The sequence below is a fragment of the Trachypithecus francoisi genome, unplaced genomic scaffold (genome assembly GCF_009764315.1).
Source record: "Trachypithecus francoisi isolate TF-2019V2 unplaced genomic scaffold, Tfra_2.0 Lachesis_group21, whole genome shotgun sequence".
NCBI classification, from domain to species: Eukaryota; Metazoa; Chordata; class Mammalia; order Primates; family Cercopithecidae; genus Trachypithecus; species Trachypithecus francoisi.
The window spans coordinates 34,667,792-34,683,538 of record NW_022681467.1 but is presented as its reverse complement, the minus strand read 5'-3'; the positions used below and the strand labels follow the sequence as shown (position 1 = coordinate 34,683,538).

Below are 15,747 nucleotides of genomic sequence, written 5' to 3'. Positions count from 1 at the left end.
CAGAACTTCCTATTCAAATGTTGCCTTTCTGTCTACTACACGGTGGATATGAGATGACGTGAGGCTGGGCCACTGGCCTGCCACTAGTGTACCGTATCTCCAAGCAAGGAAAGCAGTGAATGATTCCCATGTTCTTCTCAGCAATACAGCACCACACACTCAGGCAGAAAGCCCAACCCACCAGTTAGTACTGGCAATAAATCTAAAAGGAAAATCAAGGGCTCTCTTGGCCATTCCTTTACGAACTGAACTTCTGGGATCCTCCTTCCTAGATCACCTCCAGAGGGTGGTGTGTTAAGGTGGCACTTTGAGCAGTTGTGCTTACTTTGATAAATGCTTCATATACATTGAGCATAGTGAGGTGGTCGCCCTCCTCCACAGCAAATTTACGGTGCACTCGAATCTGGAAAGAATAAAACAACATTCAGAATTTGACTCTTGGCTGGGTGTGGTGGCTCATGCCTGTAATCCCAGCATTTGGGGAGGCTAAGGTGGGAGGATTGCTTGAGCCCAGGAGTTTGAGACCAGCCTGGGCAACATAGGTAAACCCCATGACTACAAAAACTAAAAAAAAAACAAAATTAGCAGGGCATGGTGGTGTGTGCCTCCAAGTCCCAGCTACTAGGCTGAGGTGGGAGAATTGCTTGAGCCCAGGAGCCATGTTTGCACCAGTGCACTCCACCCAAAGGAAACAGAGCAAGATCCTGTCTCAAAAGAGAAAGAAAGAAATTGACTCCTGTGAGCCTTTTGCACTGGGAGATAATATTGCATGGTGAAGAGTGTGTGGGTTATGGATTCAGAAAGAACTGGTTTGCAGCATTCTAGCTCTGCCATATCCTGAAAGAACTCAGCTTGGTTACTTAACCTTTCTCAGCCTTGACTTCCTTATCTGTAAAATCAGGAAACTAAACCTATCAAGATTGCTGTGGATTAAGATAATTTACTATAAAGTATCTGGCAAAGAAATTTGATAAAATGTTAGTGTTCTTGTCTCTCTCCTCCTCCAGGTTAATTAAAACAAAACTAAACAAAAACAGACATAAGCATCTGGGCAGAGAGGCAGAAAAACCTTGTAATCTATAGTTACACAACTGACAAGGAGGATCCCAACAATCCCTAAGAAAGTCTCTCTCCTCCCTCCTCATTACACATACAAATTCAGTCCCTCCATGCATAAGGCTCCTGATTCCCTGACTTTCAAACAGGAGCTGACTTTGAACTCATCTTTGACTTAACTCTATCAGCACACCTTATGTCTGAGTATCTAACTCTTCAGTATCAAAACTTCTCCTTTCATCTTTCCAGTATTCACTCAATTAGTCATTGCTGATGCCTGCGCCTTAGGTGGGGATTGGATCTCTCTAGCTTATAATGGTCCACCTGCAATATCACCACGATGCCGTATGGTGCCCTGGCACCTGACTTCTTATGTCACTAATGTGCCCACCAAGGTTTCTAGCAGAGCAGTCCGAATGACAATTTCCCTGACAGAAACTAGAAGTTGGTATTTCCATGGTTAAGGTGTGGGGCTCTGGACTGTGAATCCAGAGCCAACAATTCTGGCTGTGCAACTGTAAATGAGTTATCTAACCTCTCTGTGCCTCCATCTTTAAAACATGATAATAGGCCAGGCACGGTGGCTCACGCCTGTAATACCAACACTTTGAGAGGTCAAGGCGGGTAGATCACCTGTGGTCAGGAGTTTGAGACCAGCCTGCCCAATATGGTGAAACCCCGTCTCTACTAAAAATACAAAAATTAGCCAGGCGTGGTGGAGCACACCTGTAATCCCAGCTACATGGGAGGCAGGAGAATTGCTTGAACCCGGGAGGCAGAGTGCAGTTGCAGTGAGCTGAGATCATGCCACTACACTCCAGCCTGAACGACAGAGTGAGACTCCCTCTCAATAAATAAATAAATAAAATATGATAATGATATCTACTTCCCAGGTTTACAATGAAGATAAAGTGGAATGACGCCTGCAAAACGCCTGACACAACATCAAGCACACAATAAACACTCAAAACATGAGCGGATCACAGTTGTACAGCTCTGTCTTCAGCAGTTCCTGGGTACAGTTTTGACAAGGAAAGCTCAAAGCGAAAGAGACTGGTACAGACAGCCTGGGGACAGAGCTGACTTACTGCCTGAGACTTCTGGTTTGGGGGGACCACAAAGATATTCTGGATCTGCATCATGGCAGCAATGCTTAGAATCTCCTGAGAACAGCCGAAGTTTCCTGTAAAACAAAAAGCATGTTTGGTTTCAACCATATAATATGTCAACAAGAAGTGAAAGACATTTTATGATACTTTCCTTGCACCACACTGAAGACTAAGAACATATTTTTTTCTATAGCTTAATTTTTTAAAGTTTATAATATATAAGCCTGTACAACATGGCAAAACCCCATCTCCACAAAAAATTAAACAATTAGCCAGGCATGGTGGTATGTGCCTGTGGCGCAGCTACTCAGGAGGATTGCTTAAAGCCGGGAGGTCAAGGCTGCAGTGAGTCAAGTTCACGCCACTGCACTCCAGCCAGGGTGACAGAGCGAGACCCTCTCTCAGAAAAATAAAAATAAAAAAATAAAGTTTATAGTATATAAATATTTCACTCAGCCAAATGTGAAGTCCCATATGTAGCCCAGATGAACAGTAGCCTTGAAGGACTCCAAAAAAGAAGGTGTTACTGCCCTCTGCAGCTGAAATATGAGGGACTCTGACTGTAAGCCAAGGTCAAGACTGGCCCCATCACTAAGGGCAGGTCAGCTCCACACCTGCTCCCTACTCTCCTGTGGGAACATCTGGAATCCTGGCAGGAAGTCCAAGAGGGGAAGGGGACAGGGAATGAGAGACTTGTACCCCTTCTGCTGTTTCTCTGCTCCTGACCACTTCTATGAAGTGGCTTCCTTCTCAAAAGGGTTCATCTCAGCTGGGAAGCCCAAGGCACAACTAGACCAGCAAAGCATGCTGCGGGGCTGCTGGAGCACCTGGGAGCACCTGGAAACAGAGTCAGCAGCAATCACCACTCCAGGGCACAAGACAAAGCACACTGCACTGCCCGTGTCCCATCTCCCCACCGCCTCCCACCTCATGAATGATGCACTTCCCCAGTCCACACTTAGAATCCTGTTTCTCGGCCGGGTGCGGTAGCTCACACATGTAATCCCAGCACTTTGGGAGGCCAAGGCAGACAGGTCACTTGAGGTCAGGAGTTTAAGACCAGCCTGGCCAACACGGTGAAACTCCATCTCTACTAAAAATACAAAATTAGCTGGGCATTGTGGCACACGCCTGTAATCCCAGCTACTCAGGAGGCTGAAGCACAAGAATCGCTTGAACTGAACCTGGGAGGCAGAGGTTGCAATGAGCTGAGATTGTGCCACTGCCCTCCAGCCTGGGCAACAGAGTGAGATACTATCTCAAAAAAAAAAAAAAAAAAAAATCCTGTTTCTAAACCAAGCCTGAGGACAAGTGGTTGCTTCAAAACATAATTAGTTAGCTTTCCCCATACTGGGTCTGAATCTTCATAAACTGCCAGTTGATATAAACGTTAGACAAAAGCAAGAAAAAATTAAACTCTTTCCCAGGGGTAAAAAAACAAATTATACTTTCTAGATGATTTTGATTTCTAATTATGAGAAGACTTCCAGATCTTTTATCCTAGAACTCATGTCCTCACAAAAATCTGAAGAAGTCAAAGAAATTGGAACCCTCGTGTACTGCTGGCAGAAATGCAAAATGGTACACCCCTTAACGGAAAATCATATGGCACTACCTCAAAAAACTAAAAATGGACTTATATGTTCTAACAATCACACTTCTAGGTATATATCCCAAGGAACTGAAACTGATATTTCAAGGAGATAACTGTATTCCCATATTCATTTCAGTATTATTTACAAAAGCCAAAATTTGGAAGCAATCCAAGTGTCCATTCATTGGATGAATGAAGAAAGAAAATGTGGTATATATAAATATGTACACACACAATGAAATAACATGCAGCCTTAAAAAAAGAAGAAAACAATGTCACTCACGACAGCATAAATGGAACTGGAGGATATCATGCCAAGTGAAGTAAGGCAGGCACAGAAAGACAAACACCATATGATCTCACTTATATATGGAATCTAAAAAAGTCAATCTCATAGAAACAGAGAGGAGAAAGGTGATCACCAGAGGCTGGGAGATCCCTTCACTGAAACTAACCAAGTTTCAGTTAGACTGGAGGAATAGGTTTTAGTGATCTATTGCACTGCATGGTGACCACAGTTAATAATAATGTATTGTATATTTCAAAATTGCTAAAAGAATAGAATTTTAACATTCTTAGCACAAATTCTTAGCACAAAAAAATAAGTTGGTGAGTTGGTGAATATGTTAATTTGCTTGGTTGAATATATAATGTGTACCTAGATTAAAACATCACACTGTATCTCATAAATATATACAATTATTATTTGTTAATTAAAAATAAATTTTTAAAAATTAAAGAATTATCATGATTTAGTAACTCCACTTCTGGCTATATACCCAAAAAACGTAAAAACAGGGACTCAAAAAGATATTTGTGTATCCATGTTCATAGCAGCATTATTCACAACAGCCAAAAGTTAGAATCAACCAAAGTATCTGTCAACAGATAAACAAAACATGGTATAGATATACAATAAAATACTATTCTGCCTTAAAAATGAAGAAAATTTTAACACATACTATGACATGGAAGAACCTGGAAGACATTATGCTAACAGACACCACAGAGTCACAAAGGACAAATACTGTGTGATTGCACTTCTGAGGGTTCTTAGAGTAGTCAAATTCACAGAGACAGAAAGTAGTGGTGGTTGCCAGGGGCTGGGCAGAGGAGAGAATAGGGAATTTGTGTTTACCAAGTATGGAGTTTCAACGGAGAAGATGGAAAAAGTTCTATAAATGGATGATGCTGATGGTTGCACAACAACGTGAACATACTTTGTATCACAGAACTACACATTTAAAATGGTTAAAACAATAAATGTTATGTTACAGATACATATGTACTTTTTTACCATATTGTACCCTCTTCCCCAGGGTGCTCAGAATTCAGGCAAACAACACCTCTGACGGTCCAAATAACATCAATTCAAGCTATCAGGCTCTACCCACCTGATTCAAGCAGCATTTTGGCAAACATGGGATTCAAAGGAAACTCTGCAATTCTCATGCCAAGTGGTTCAGTCAGGCGACAGTCTTTGTCCAGACCTGCCGTAAGAACAACAAAAGAAATCAGAAGGTAGGTACCATTGTGTTGGAAGGCACACAGTTGTCGAGAGAATAAAAGAAAATATATGCTAAAAAGAAGAAAGTATCCAAAAGATGATTCATGCACTACCAAACTCCATGACACTAGAGTGCTATTACATTAAAAGAAGAAAAGATCTCCACTGAACTCTTGAATACCTAGTTTTTAAAAACTGATACTTCTAAAGACTTCTATTCAAGGACTTAATTATAAGGAAATGCCCTGCAGCCTTCTGCTTGTACCCTCTCCCAAAGCCACAACAGCCTCATCTGTTCCCACTACTCCAAAGAGACCACTCTTCCCAACAATCTAACAACTGGGTAGTGTCAAACGCAAGGCATCTTCCTGACAGCCTCGGCAGCACTCAGCTCTGCTGGCCGCTGCTTCTTAGAACTACCCTTCGCCAGCTTCTGGCCCCCCACTCTCCTGGTTCTCTGCCATCTCCCTTGTCCCCTCACTGTCTGGACTTTCTTCCACCTCCAGGACAGGACAGGCCACAGATGTGCCAGGATGGCATTGATGGCATCCCATGTCCTGTGCCCTTCTCATACTACATGAGTGATATGGTTTGGCTGTGTCCCCACCCAAATCTCACCTTGAATTGTAAACATGTCAAGGGCGGGGCCAGGTGGAGATAACTGAAACACAGGGGCAGTCTCCCCGTACTGTTCTCATAATAATGAATAAGTCTCCCAAGATCTGATGGTTTTATAAATGGGAGTTCCCCTGCATAAGTTCTCTTGCCTGTTGCCATGTAAGACATGCCTTTGCTCTTCCATGATTATGAGGCCTCCCCAGCCATGTGGAACTCAGTCCATTAAACCTCTTTCCTTTATAAATTACCCAGTCTTGGGTGTCTCTTTATTAGCAGCATGAGAACAACAATGAGCAACTACAAGGCCAGCAACCTAGAATTTAAACACTAACCCAGATCCCTCTGGTGCCAACACCAGCCCTGTTCATGTGACTGCCTCCTGAGCACTTTGCTGAACTGGGCTGACTCCTTCAACTCCCCAACTGCCCTCCTTGCGCTCTAACACTTGCCAGCATCCAGGTATTGGATTCCCAAGACCCCCAAGATATAGACTACTGTTTTACTACTTAAATGCTGCAAGACCTCAGAGTGAGGCAGAGTTCAGTAAGACATCTCTTTAAAGGTGATGACTCAGCTTGAAATTAAATGAAGCTGGGGGGCTCCCTCTACCTTTTCCAGCTTATTCAGGCTATTGAAGAAATAGGAAATATTTTAAATTTCATTGTTTGACTGGAGAAAAATCATCCCAAATAAAAATTCCTATGCTGTCAATATTCTCTCATCCTCACTACAGATCAGCCCAGGAAACATGTTTTCGGTTCCTAGTACATGCTTGAGAAGAGGGGGTGGAAACCTTCTCCAACACACATTCACTCCAGGTTGATCTTATGTAAATCCAGCTGAAGGTCTTTTAAATCACTGGCGCTCTTTTAAATCAGTAATTGGCTATTCACAGAGAAGTAAAATCAACATAATGAATGAAGATGGACCCCTACCTCACTCCACACCAAAAAAGTAACTCAAAATGGATCAGACCTAATGTAAGGGCCGAAACTATAAAACCCAGGAGAAGATCTTAATGACTACAGGTTAGGCAAGTTTCTTAGACATGACACCAAGGGCACACGTAACAAAAGAAAAATACAGATAAACTGAACCACACAAAAACTTAAAATTTTTGTACTGCAAACAATACTAATAAGTAAGTACATGTAAGTAAAAAGCCAAACCACAGAAATGGGAGACATATTTACAAACCACATATCTGATAAGAATATGTGCCCAGAATATATAAAGAACTTCAACTCAATTTAAAAACACAATAGCACAAATAAAAATGGGCAAAGGATTTGAACAGACTTTTCTCCAAAGAAGATTTGCAAATGGGCAGCAAGCACATGAAAAGGTGCTCAACATCATGACTCATCAGGGAAACGCAAATCAAAACCAAGAGATACCACTTCATACCCACTAGGCTGGCTACAACACAAAAGACAATTACAAGCATTGCCAACAATGTGGAAAAACTGGAACTCTCATACATTGCTGGTGGGAATGTTCACAAAAGCATATTTACATGCTAATATTCACAGCAGCATTATTTATATTAGCCCAAAAGTGGAAACAACCCAAATATCCATCAACCAATGAATGGATAAAAAATATGTGGTATATCCATACAACAGAGTATCATTCAGTGAGAAAAAGGGACAAGGTATGAATATATGCTACAATATGAAGGAACCTGGGAAATATCTTACTAAACGAAAGAAGCTGCTGTGGTTTGGATGTAGTTTGTCCCCACCAAAGCTCATGTTGCAATTTGATGCCCAACGTGACAGTGTTGGGAGATGGGGCCTAGTGGGAGGTGTATGGGTCATGAGGGTGATCCCTCATGAACAGGTTAATGCCCTTACCCACGGTGAGTAATGGATTAGTTCCCACGACAGCAGGTTCTTAAAAGAGCCTGGCTTCCTCTGTTTCTCTTTCTGGCTTCCTCTCTTGCCATGTGATCTCTGCACCCACCCACTCTCCTTTTGCTTTCCGCCTTGAGTGTAAGCAGGCTGAGGCCCTCCTCAAATGCAGCTGCCTAATCTTAAGAGCTTTCAGCCACCTGAATCGTGAGCCAAATAAACCTCTTTAGAAATTACCCAGCCTCCGGCATTCTGTTATAGCAACAGAAGACAGACTGAGACAGAAGCCCATCACAAAAGTCCACATATTATACAACTCCATTTATATGAAATGTCCAGAAAAGGTGCACCTGTAGAGATAAAAAGTCTCTATAGAGATGGAACCAGATAGTGGTTGCCCTGGGCTAGGGGACTAGGGGGAAAGAGAATGAGAAGTTCGGCACTAATGGGTAAAGATTTCTTTTTTGGGTGATGAATATGTTCTACAATTAGACTGTGGTGATGGTTGCACAACCCTGAAAATATGCTAAAAGCCTCTGAATTTGTACACTGTAAATGAGTGAACTGTATAGTACATAAACTACACTTCAATACAGCTATTTAAAAAAAAGTAATACTCAAAATAAATCTCAAAAAGCAAAATCTCCACTAAAACTTAATTCCAAATTGGAAATTATATTCATTTGTGGTACCAGTCACAGAAGAGACAGTACTCCCCGAAGAGGTGAATTTGGACTATGATTTTTCTCTATGTCAAGATAAATGCTATTAAGGTTGGTACAAAAGCAATTGTAATAACATCTTTAATCAACAAGTGAATAGAAGTTCCCCCGTAACATCGTATTTCCTTGCCCAAACAATACTAGAAGCTGATAATGTCCCCAATTCTCCACAAGTAACTCCAGGAATGAAATGAAGAGGATTTAGGGAGGGAATATTGAGCCGTGATTAAGGATGTGGTTGTTAGGTGGAGAAAAAAGGTCTGGGGAGGTAAGATCTGACATCCTGGTTGGGAACTGCTGATCTCTAGACATCTCTTAGGAGTGTGGCCCTGGTGATTCTTATTAATAGCTTCTGATGAACTGGCATGTTTTATATACTGGCTGTCATAATCAGCTTTCATCTGTCTAATTATGGTCCCAACTTTCTATTTCAATAAAGTACCATTAAGGGGATTATATATATAGGGAGAACCAACCCCATTTCTGAAGATACTAAGAGCCCTAAAGTGAATACGACCTCACTTTTAATATCGCAAAAGAGAACACATAATAACAAGAGAGAATGATGAGAAAAACTGGCATACCTCCCAGAGCATACAGTAACTCCAAGGCTTGAACCATCGACTGTGCTGGAGGGGGCTGGAAAAAACATTTAAAAATCTTCCTAAATCAATTTATTTGAGCAACAAACATTAAAATGTGGCTGTTTCCTTTTCAAATCCACTCTCCCCTCTACCATGCCCCATTCTTCCCAGCCTCCATGTTTCTGTTCATGCTGCTGGCACTTCTTGAAATGTCCTTCCTGTTCTTCCAGGCACCCCTGTACCGCTTGGTCTTTAAGGCTCAGCTTGATGAAACATTTCCCTTCGAAGCGCTCCCTCATCCTCCCCTCCATCAGATGTGATAGGTCCCTATCCTAAACTACCTCTTCATTTTCCTTAAACCCTCCTGAGCCATTTCTAATTTTTACTTCGCAGACTCAACCTTCTACCACACTGGGGCCCCAGGACACTGCAGCACTCGGGGATGATTTATCTTTGCATCCCCCAGAGACCCACTCCAGGCCCCATGGTGGGTAAATAACATATGCTAAATTTGTTTTTTCTTAATCCCTGTCTGGAAACTGCAACATATGTTGAATTTGAATTTCAAAAAATAATAGTTCTAGAGAACCTAAAGTTCATAAGCAAAGTTGATGTAGTGAGCCTCAGTCTGATTTTCCAGATCTTTACCTCCTTTTCTTCTACAAATCTTGACTGAGCACCTAAGTGCCAGGCATCATATTGTTTTCTTTTTAAATTATGTGGTTTCTAATAACCCAGGTAATAAAATTATAGTACGGTTTTAAACTGCATAGCATGTTTTCTAAATGCATTTTTTTCTAAATTCACATAGCATTTTTTTCTAATTGCATTCACATAGCAAATGTATTTTAATCATCACATTGTTTTAGCTCAGTTTTACAGATGAGGAAAGTGAACTGTAATAAGGAAAAGACATCTGAACAAGGTCATATAGGCAGTTGGTGGCAAAGCTGAACTCAGGCCTCATTTTTCCCAGTCTACCTCCCCTACTTTGTTTGCCAAAGACCAAAGTTAAACTATTTTAAACATTGTAGTGACTGAACACACAGGTGAACACACTTACAAGGGCAGGAACTAAACCTATTGGATTCATTACACAGAGAGGATTCAACAAATCAACACTGAGCAAATCACGTAAATGATCCACTAGACCTTCCTTGGTGCCTACAACATCTTTCTCTACAAAGAGGCAAAACGGACACACCTAAATGAAGGAGCTTAAACCCTCTGGGATCTTTTATACTGAGAGTGGATGAGATAATAGGAATAGCAATCTCTGAACTAAGCTTTTAACAATAACAGAAAAGACTAACAAGGTCATCTCTGACTCAATTCCTGGCCCGATTTCTAGTCAATTAACAAAAAAAACTTATCCCCCTCCCCACAAAAATCTTATCCATAGTATTTTCATCTAATCACATTCACTAGTATTTCTCTATGACCTCAACTGATTTGGGATAATACAGAAACACCGTTTTAACATATCTGGAATTACTGTGTACGTATAGTTTTAGTGTGGTCTTCTCACTACATGTTTTTCTGTTTTCATTGTTTCTTGCACCCATACAAACTTCACAGTAACTACATGGGATGGCTGCGTAATACTCAATGACGATCATACTCCATAAAAAAGTCAATTTTCTTATTGCTGGGCAATTAAGTTGTTTCCAGTTTTTCACCATTGTAAATAACATTGCTAAATATACAAAATTATATGTACTCTGTAATTTCAACCATAAAAACCACAATTTCAGGGGATAATAACCAGAAGGAAGTATGTGAAGATAAACCTGCATGTATTCTTTTTCATTTTTCAGCTGTTCTAAAGTTTTGCGATACTTTTCATTATTTATATTTTTAAATTTAATATAAATGCTATAAGTATTATCATATATGTAAGCTTTTTTTTTCTTCTGAATTATTTTTTCAGCAGAAATTTTTATGAGAAGAAATAGCAGGCATTTCTACAGCTCATTAAATGTTGTCAGAAAGTCCTCCATAGGGACAGAAACAGCATAACATGGGAGGAATTTACTTTCCCAAATTGTGGCAGTTTTGGATTTCTTTATTTTTCTTTATACTTGATCATTTAATTAGTGTAAAGTCAACTGCCCACGGTGGCTCACACCTGTAATCCCAGCACTTTGGGAGGCCAAGATGGGCGGATCACCTGAGGTCAGGCATTCAAGACCATCCTGGCCAACGTGGCAAAACCCCGTCTCTACCAAAAATACAAAAGGTAGCCGAGCCTGGTGGCTCTTTCCTGTAGTCCCAGCTACTTGGGAGGCCGAGACACGAGAATCGCTTGAACCCATGAGGCGGAGGCTGCAGTGAACTGAGATCACACAACTGTACTCCAGCCTGGGTGACACAGTGAGACTCTGTTTCAAAAAAAAAAAAAAAAACAGTGTAAAGTCATCCTTTATAGCTATATCAACATGCAGTCACCTCTCTTCTAGAGAAGCTCAACATGTCCTAATGATAGTTACAATTTGAATTTGTGCTTTTTTTTCCTTTAGCTTTATTTATTGAATATTTACTGTGAATGATGTACGTATAAAAATTCTTTGTATTTTTTGAGATACTGATCTGTCATTTCTGTCACTATATGTTTTTCTTTAATTTTACATGTGGGGCTTCTCATAAGCTTTTAAATTGGCACATACTGTTCATCTTTTCTTTTCTTTTTTTAAGAAGGAATCTTGCCCTATTGCCCAGGCTGGAGCGCAGTGGCATAATCTAGGCTCACTGCAACCTCCGCCTCCCAGGTTCAAGCGTTTCTCCTGCCTCAAGCCTCCCAAGTACCTGGGACTACTGGCGCATGCCACCATGCCTGGCTAACTTTTGTATTTTCAGTAAAGACAGGGTATCACCATGTTGGCCAGGCTGGTCTTGAACTCCGGACCTCAAGTGATCCACTTGCCTTGGCCTCCCAAAGTGCTAGGATTACAGGCATAAGCCACCATGCTCAGCCTGTTTATCTTTTCTTTATAATATCTTCTACTCTACACCAATAAACAAAGGGTCCATTTTCCCTATACTTATGGTAAGATAAGTACACAATTTTCTTTGGGAGAGTTGATATTTGTAAGTTCTAGTCTTTCATTCACCTATTTTACCATCACATATGACATTAGGGACTTTACGATCCAAGAATCCAGACTTGTCATACCATATATAGTTGGGAAAAAACAAAGTTCCCAAATCACAAAAATTCTAGAAGAAAATATGAGTGAATATGTATTAACTGACCCAAATATAAGAAGTACTTCATAAGCACAAGAACAACCAAAGAGGCCGGGGGTGGTGGCTCACGCCTGTAATCCCAGCACTTTGGGAGGCCCAGATGGGTGGATCACCTGACCTCAGAAGTTCAAGACCAGCCTGGGCAACAAGGCAAAACCCTCTCTCTACCAAAAATATAAAAAATTAGCCAGGCGTGGTGGCACACACCTGTAATCCCAGCTACTCAGGAGGCTGAAGCACAAGAATCACTTGAGCATGGGAGGCAGAGGTTGCAGTGAGCCGAGATGGCACCATTGCACTCCAGCCTGGGCTACAGAGTGAGACTGTCTCAGAAAAAAAAAAAAAAGAAAAAAGAATAGCCAAAGAAATCATAAAGGCAAAAATAGATTACTGTGAATATATTTAGAATGTCCATACATTAAAAAAATAAAATAAAATACAAATAGAAAATATTTGTAAGAAATATTATAAAGATTAATGTCTTTAATATTCAAAGGACTCTTGAAAATCACTAACAGACACAAATTCTAACAGATAAATAGCTTAACAATTCAGAAGAAATACAAACTGACTAGTAAATGTTTTTATAAAAAGCTACCTTATGAGAAATTTTAAAATAATTATAATAAAGGTAATTTCCCCCTCTCTCTGGCCAATCAAGTCAGCGAAACTAAAAGAAGATAACATGGCACAATGGAAGTACCACAAGGTGGGCATTCACGCACTGCTAGAGTTGACATTGGTAAAGCAATCTGGCCATGTAACAGGACCCTCAACAGGACTATGGCCCTTTGACCCAGTCATTCCACTCCTAGAAATCATCTCAAGAAGCAATCAGACACAAAGGTCTTCCTGCAGCTCTATCTAAACCCTCCAGGATCCCCTAGTCATGGTACTCCTGCATCTAGGCCTGTACAAAGACTAGCCGTCCTGTAACTCTCCACTCCTCCCAACCTGGTGAGATCCTATTTGGGTTTCAGGTTTCACCTGGGACATGACTGACTAAGGGGGGGCACTTCCTCTGTCTCTCAGAGCCCTGGGCACACTGCTCTGTAATTACCCACTTACTTGTCTCTATTCCCCAGCAGACAAGAATAGGAACTATATAAGAACAGAAATTGAGGCTAATTTGTCTGGCTGTTTTCCCCTACGTCCTGCACAGGGCCTGGTTGCAAAGCAGACACACAACACATGACCTGAGTAGGGAAAAAAAGAAAGACAGCATGCCCTACGACAGTGTCTTGACATCCCCCTGTGAGCTCCCTAGCCTCTCTACTGCCCCAGACAGCAGGCAGGACTTACCGACATGAAGTGGAACCTGAGGACATTGTCAATTCCTAGCGCTTTCAGCTGCAGGATGACAGGTGCCAAATTACTACGCTGCATCTCAGGAACCGTAGACTGAGGCAACTTGTCAAAGGCTTCCTCTGAGGATAGGAAATCAGAACTGTTTGGGACCAAATGTCACAATCAAATGCAATCACTATACCAAGGGACAAATTTTCTTCTCTATCTTGAACAAGAAGCTCTAGGATTCTAGGAGCAGATGCACATGATACCATGATATAAAGTTATTTTTATACTTAGGAAAGACCATTCTATTTTAAAATGCCTTAGATAAATATATTTGAATACACCTTTATAAAACTTTTTCTTTTTGCTTTAAAATGCTGTTTTTTTAATGTTTTTTGTCAGCAAAACATTAAATCAAACCAGTAAGTATTTGCTGAACCACTCTATCAGTTCCCAGTTGCCACCATCTCTGTTTGGAATAAGTCAAGGAAGCAAGAGCTTCACATACAAGCAAAGAACAACCTCAAGATAAATCACCAAAATATAACAAATGACCAAATCTTATAAAGAGCAAAAATTGTCCAAATCAAAGTTTTTAAATCAACGAGCCAGGTACACAATATCGTTCCCAGAATCCAGTGCTGCCCCAAACCAAGAAATGAATGTTTACATGCCCTGCCAGGAAAAAAAAGGTGACCTTACACAGGAAAAATCATCCTCAGACAGAGAGATCCCAAGACAGGAAGGGCAGAAAAGGAGGGGGAAGGAGAATAGACTTTGGAAGAAGGCCTTTTTATAAAAGCTAGGCAGGAAGGGTGCGGAAAAAAGAGGAAGAGTTTAAATCATTTTCATGTATATTCTGAAAGCTTAAGGATTATATAGACAATGCTCCACCTACCAAAATCTCCCACATCAGTCAACATTTTAACCGATGTACACCCTTCGTAAACAATACAAGGGTGACCCAACTTCCATTTAGATCTTAAAGCTTTAGTTAACTAGAAAAAAAAAAAGTGCCTTGAAGAAATACCACTGTCCCTGAAGAACTTCAAAAAGGTTTTCTTTGAGAAAATAGACAACCAATATTCTGTGGACTAACTGATACAAATTGGGTCTAACCGGCAGGTTCTGGATGACAGCCAACAGCAAGAAGTTCCAAACGAGACACTTCAACTGCATTTGGGGTACAGCTTCTTGATAATATAACCCCATTTTCCAAGCACTCTACTGACCAAAGGAGAAACAAAGTTACCACATAAGAGGACCACTCTGCGGAAAAAGCTCACAGGAAGTGGGTGTTTCCTGAAAGTTCAATGACATGCAAGTTCTCCTGAGGCCTCAAGTGTGTGAGGCATAGGGCCAGAAGCTGTAGGAGTCGCAGGCAATCCCCTTGAAAAGCTTCAGTGATATGCAGGGGTCTGGGACCTGGACCAGAAACAGTTGACCGTCAAGGAGAAACAGGAAAAGTCCCAAGGAGTGGTCTTCCCAAAGAGAAATGGAGGCTCAGGGAAGGAGGAAGCAGGGTGGCTGGAAGAAGGCCTCCAGGGAAGCTGCATGTTGCCATTTGAGGGAGGATTTGAAGGACAAGGAGGATCTGTTGGGCAAAGAGGAAACAGCCCAAGGAAAAGGTATCAAAGTGTTTCTCATGCAGAGGGCATGTCGTGTAGTTCAGCTGGGAAGCAATGTGTAGTGGTTAGTAGAAGTAAGCTGAGGAAAATTCCTGCATGGTTTGAGAAACTGTGGAGGGTCTGAGCAGGTGGCACCCTGTTCAAAGCAACACTTTCTGGAGGCTCCTGTGGAAGCCTAGAGGCTGGACACTAATGCATTCACTATAGTCAGGGGCCATCCCCAACCCAACTTCCACTAAAACTGCTCATGCAAAGGGATTCAGCGACTTTTCACCCAAACCCACCTGCCTATCTTTAGTCTGTGATTTCTTGGCGCATGAGATAATGCTGGCCTCTATAAAAGTAACTTGAGCTCCTTAAAAGTTAAACAAAATTACATATAACCTTGTAATAGCCAAACAAATTAAAAACACCTACTCAAGTACATGTACATGCAAGTTCATACCAGCACTGTTCACAATAGCCAAAAGGCAAAAACAGCCCAAATGTCCACAACTAATAAATGAACAAAGTGTGGTTTATCTATACAACAGAGTA

At 41.2% G+C, this 15,747-nt stretch overlaps 1 protein-coding gene across 2 annotated transcripts in view; it reads right to left on the bottom strand.

The window, feature by feature from the left end:
• Positions 1-15,747, bottom strand: part of DHX35 (DEAH-box helicase 35) — a 79,916-nt gene that overhangs the window by 15,541 nt on the left and 48,628 nt on the right. For both annotated transcript variants that reach the window (XR_004431232.1, XM_033186418.1), the window contains exons 13-17: positions 13,592-13,716; positions 9,044-9,098; positions 5,154-5,249; positions 2,145-2,239; positions 326-403 (exon numbers count right to left, since the gene is read on the bottom strand). Coding sequence is in view for 1 of the 2 variants with exons in the window: in XM_033186418.1 (XP_033042309.1) it covers positions 326-403; positions 2,145-2,239; positions 5,154-5,249; positions 9,044-9,098; positions 13,592-13,716 (449 nt within the window). In the remaining variant the exon portion in view is untranslated. The remainder of the gene's footprint in view (positions 1-325; positions 404-2,144; positions 2,240-5,153; positions 5,250-9,043; positions 9,099-13,591; positions 13,717-15,747) is intronic.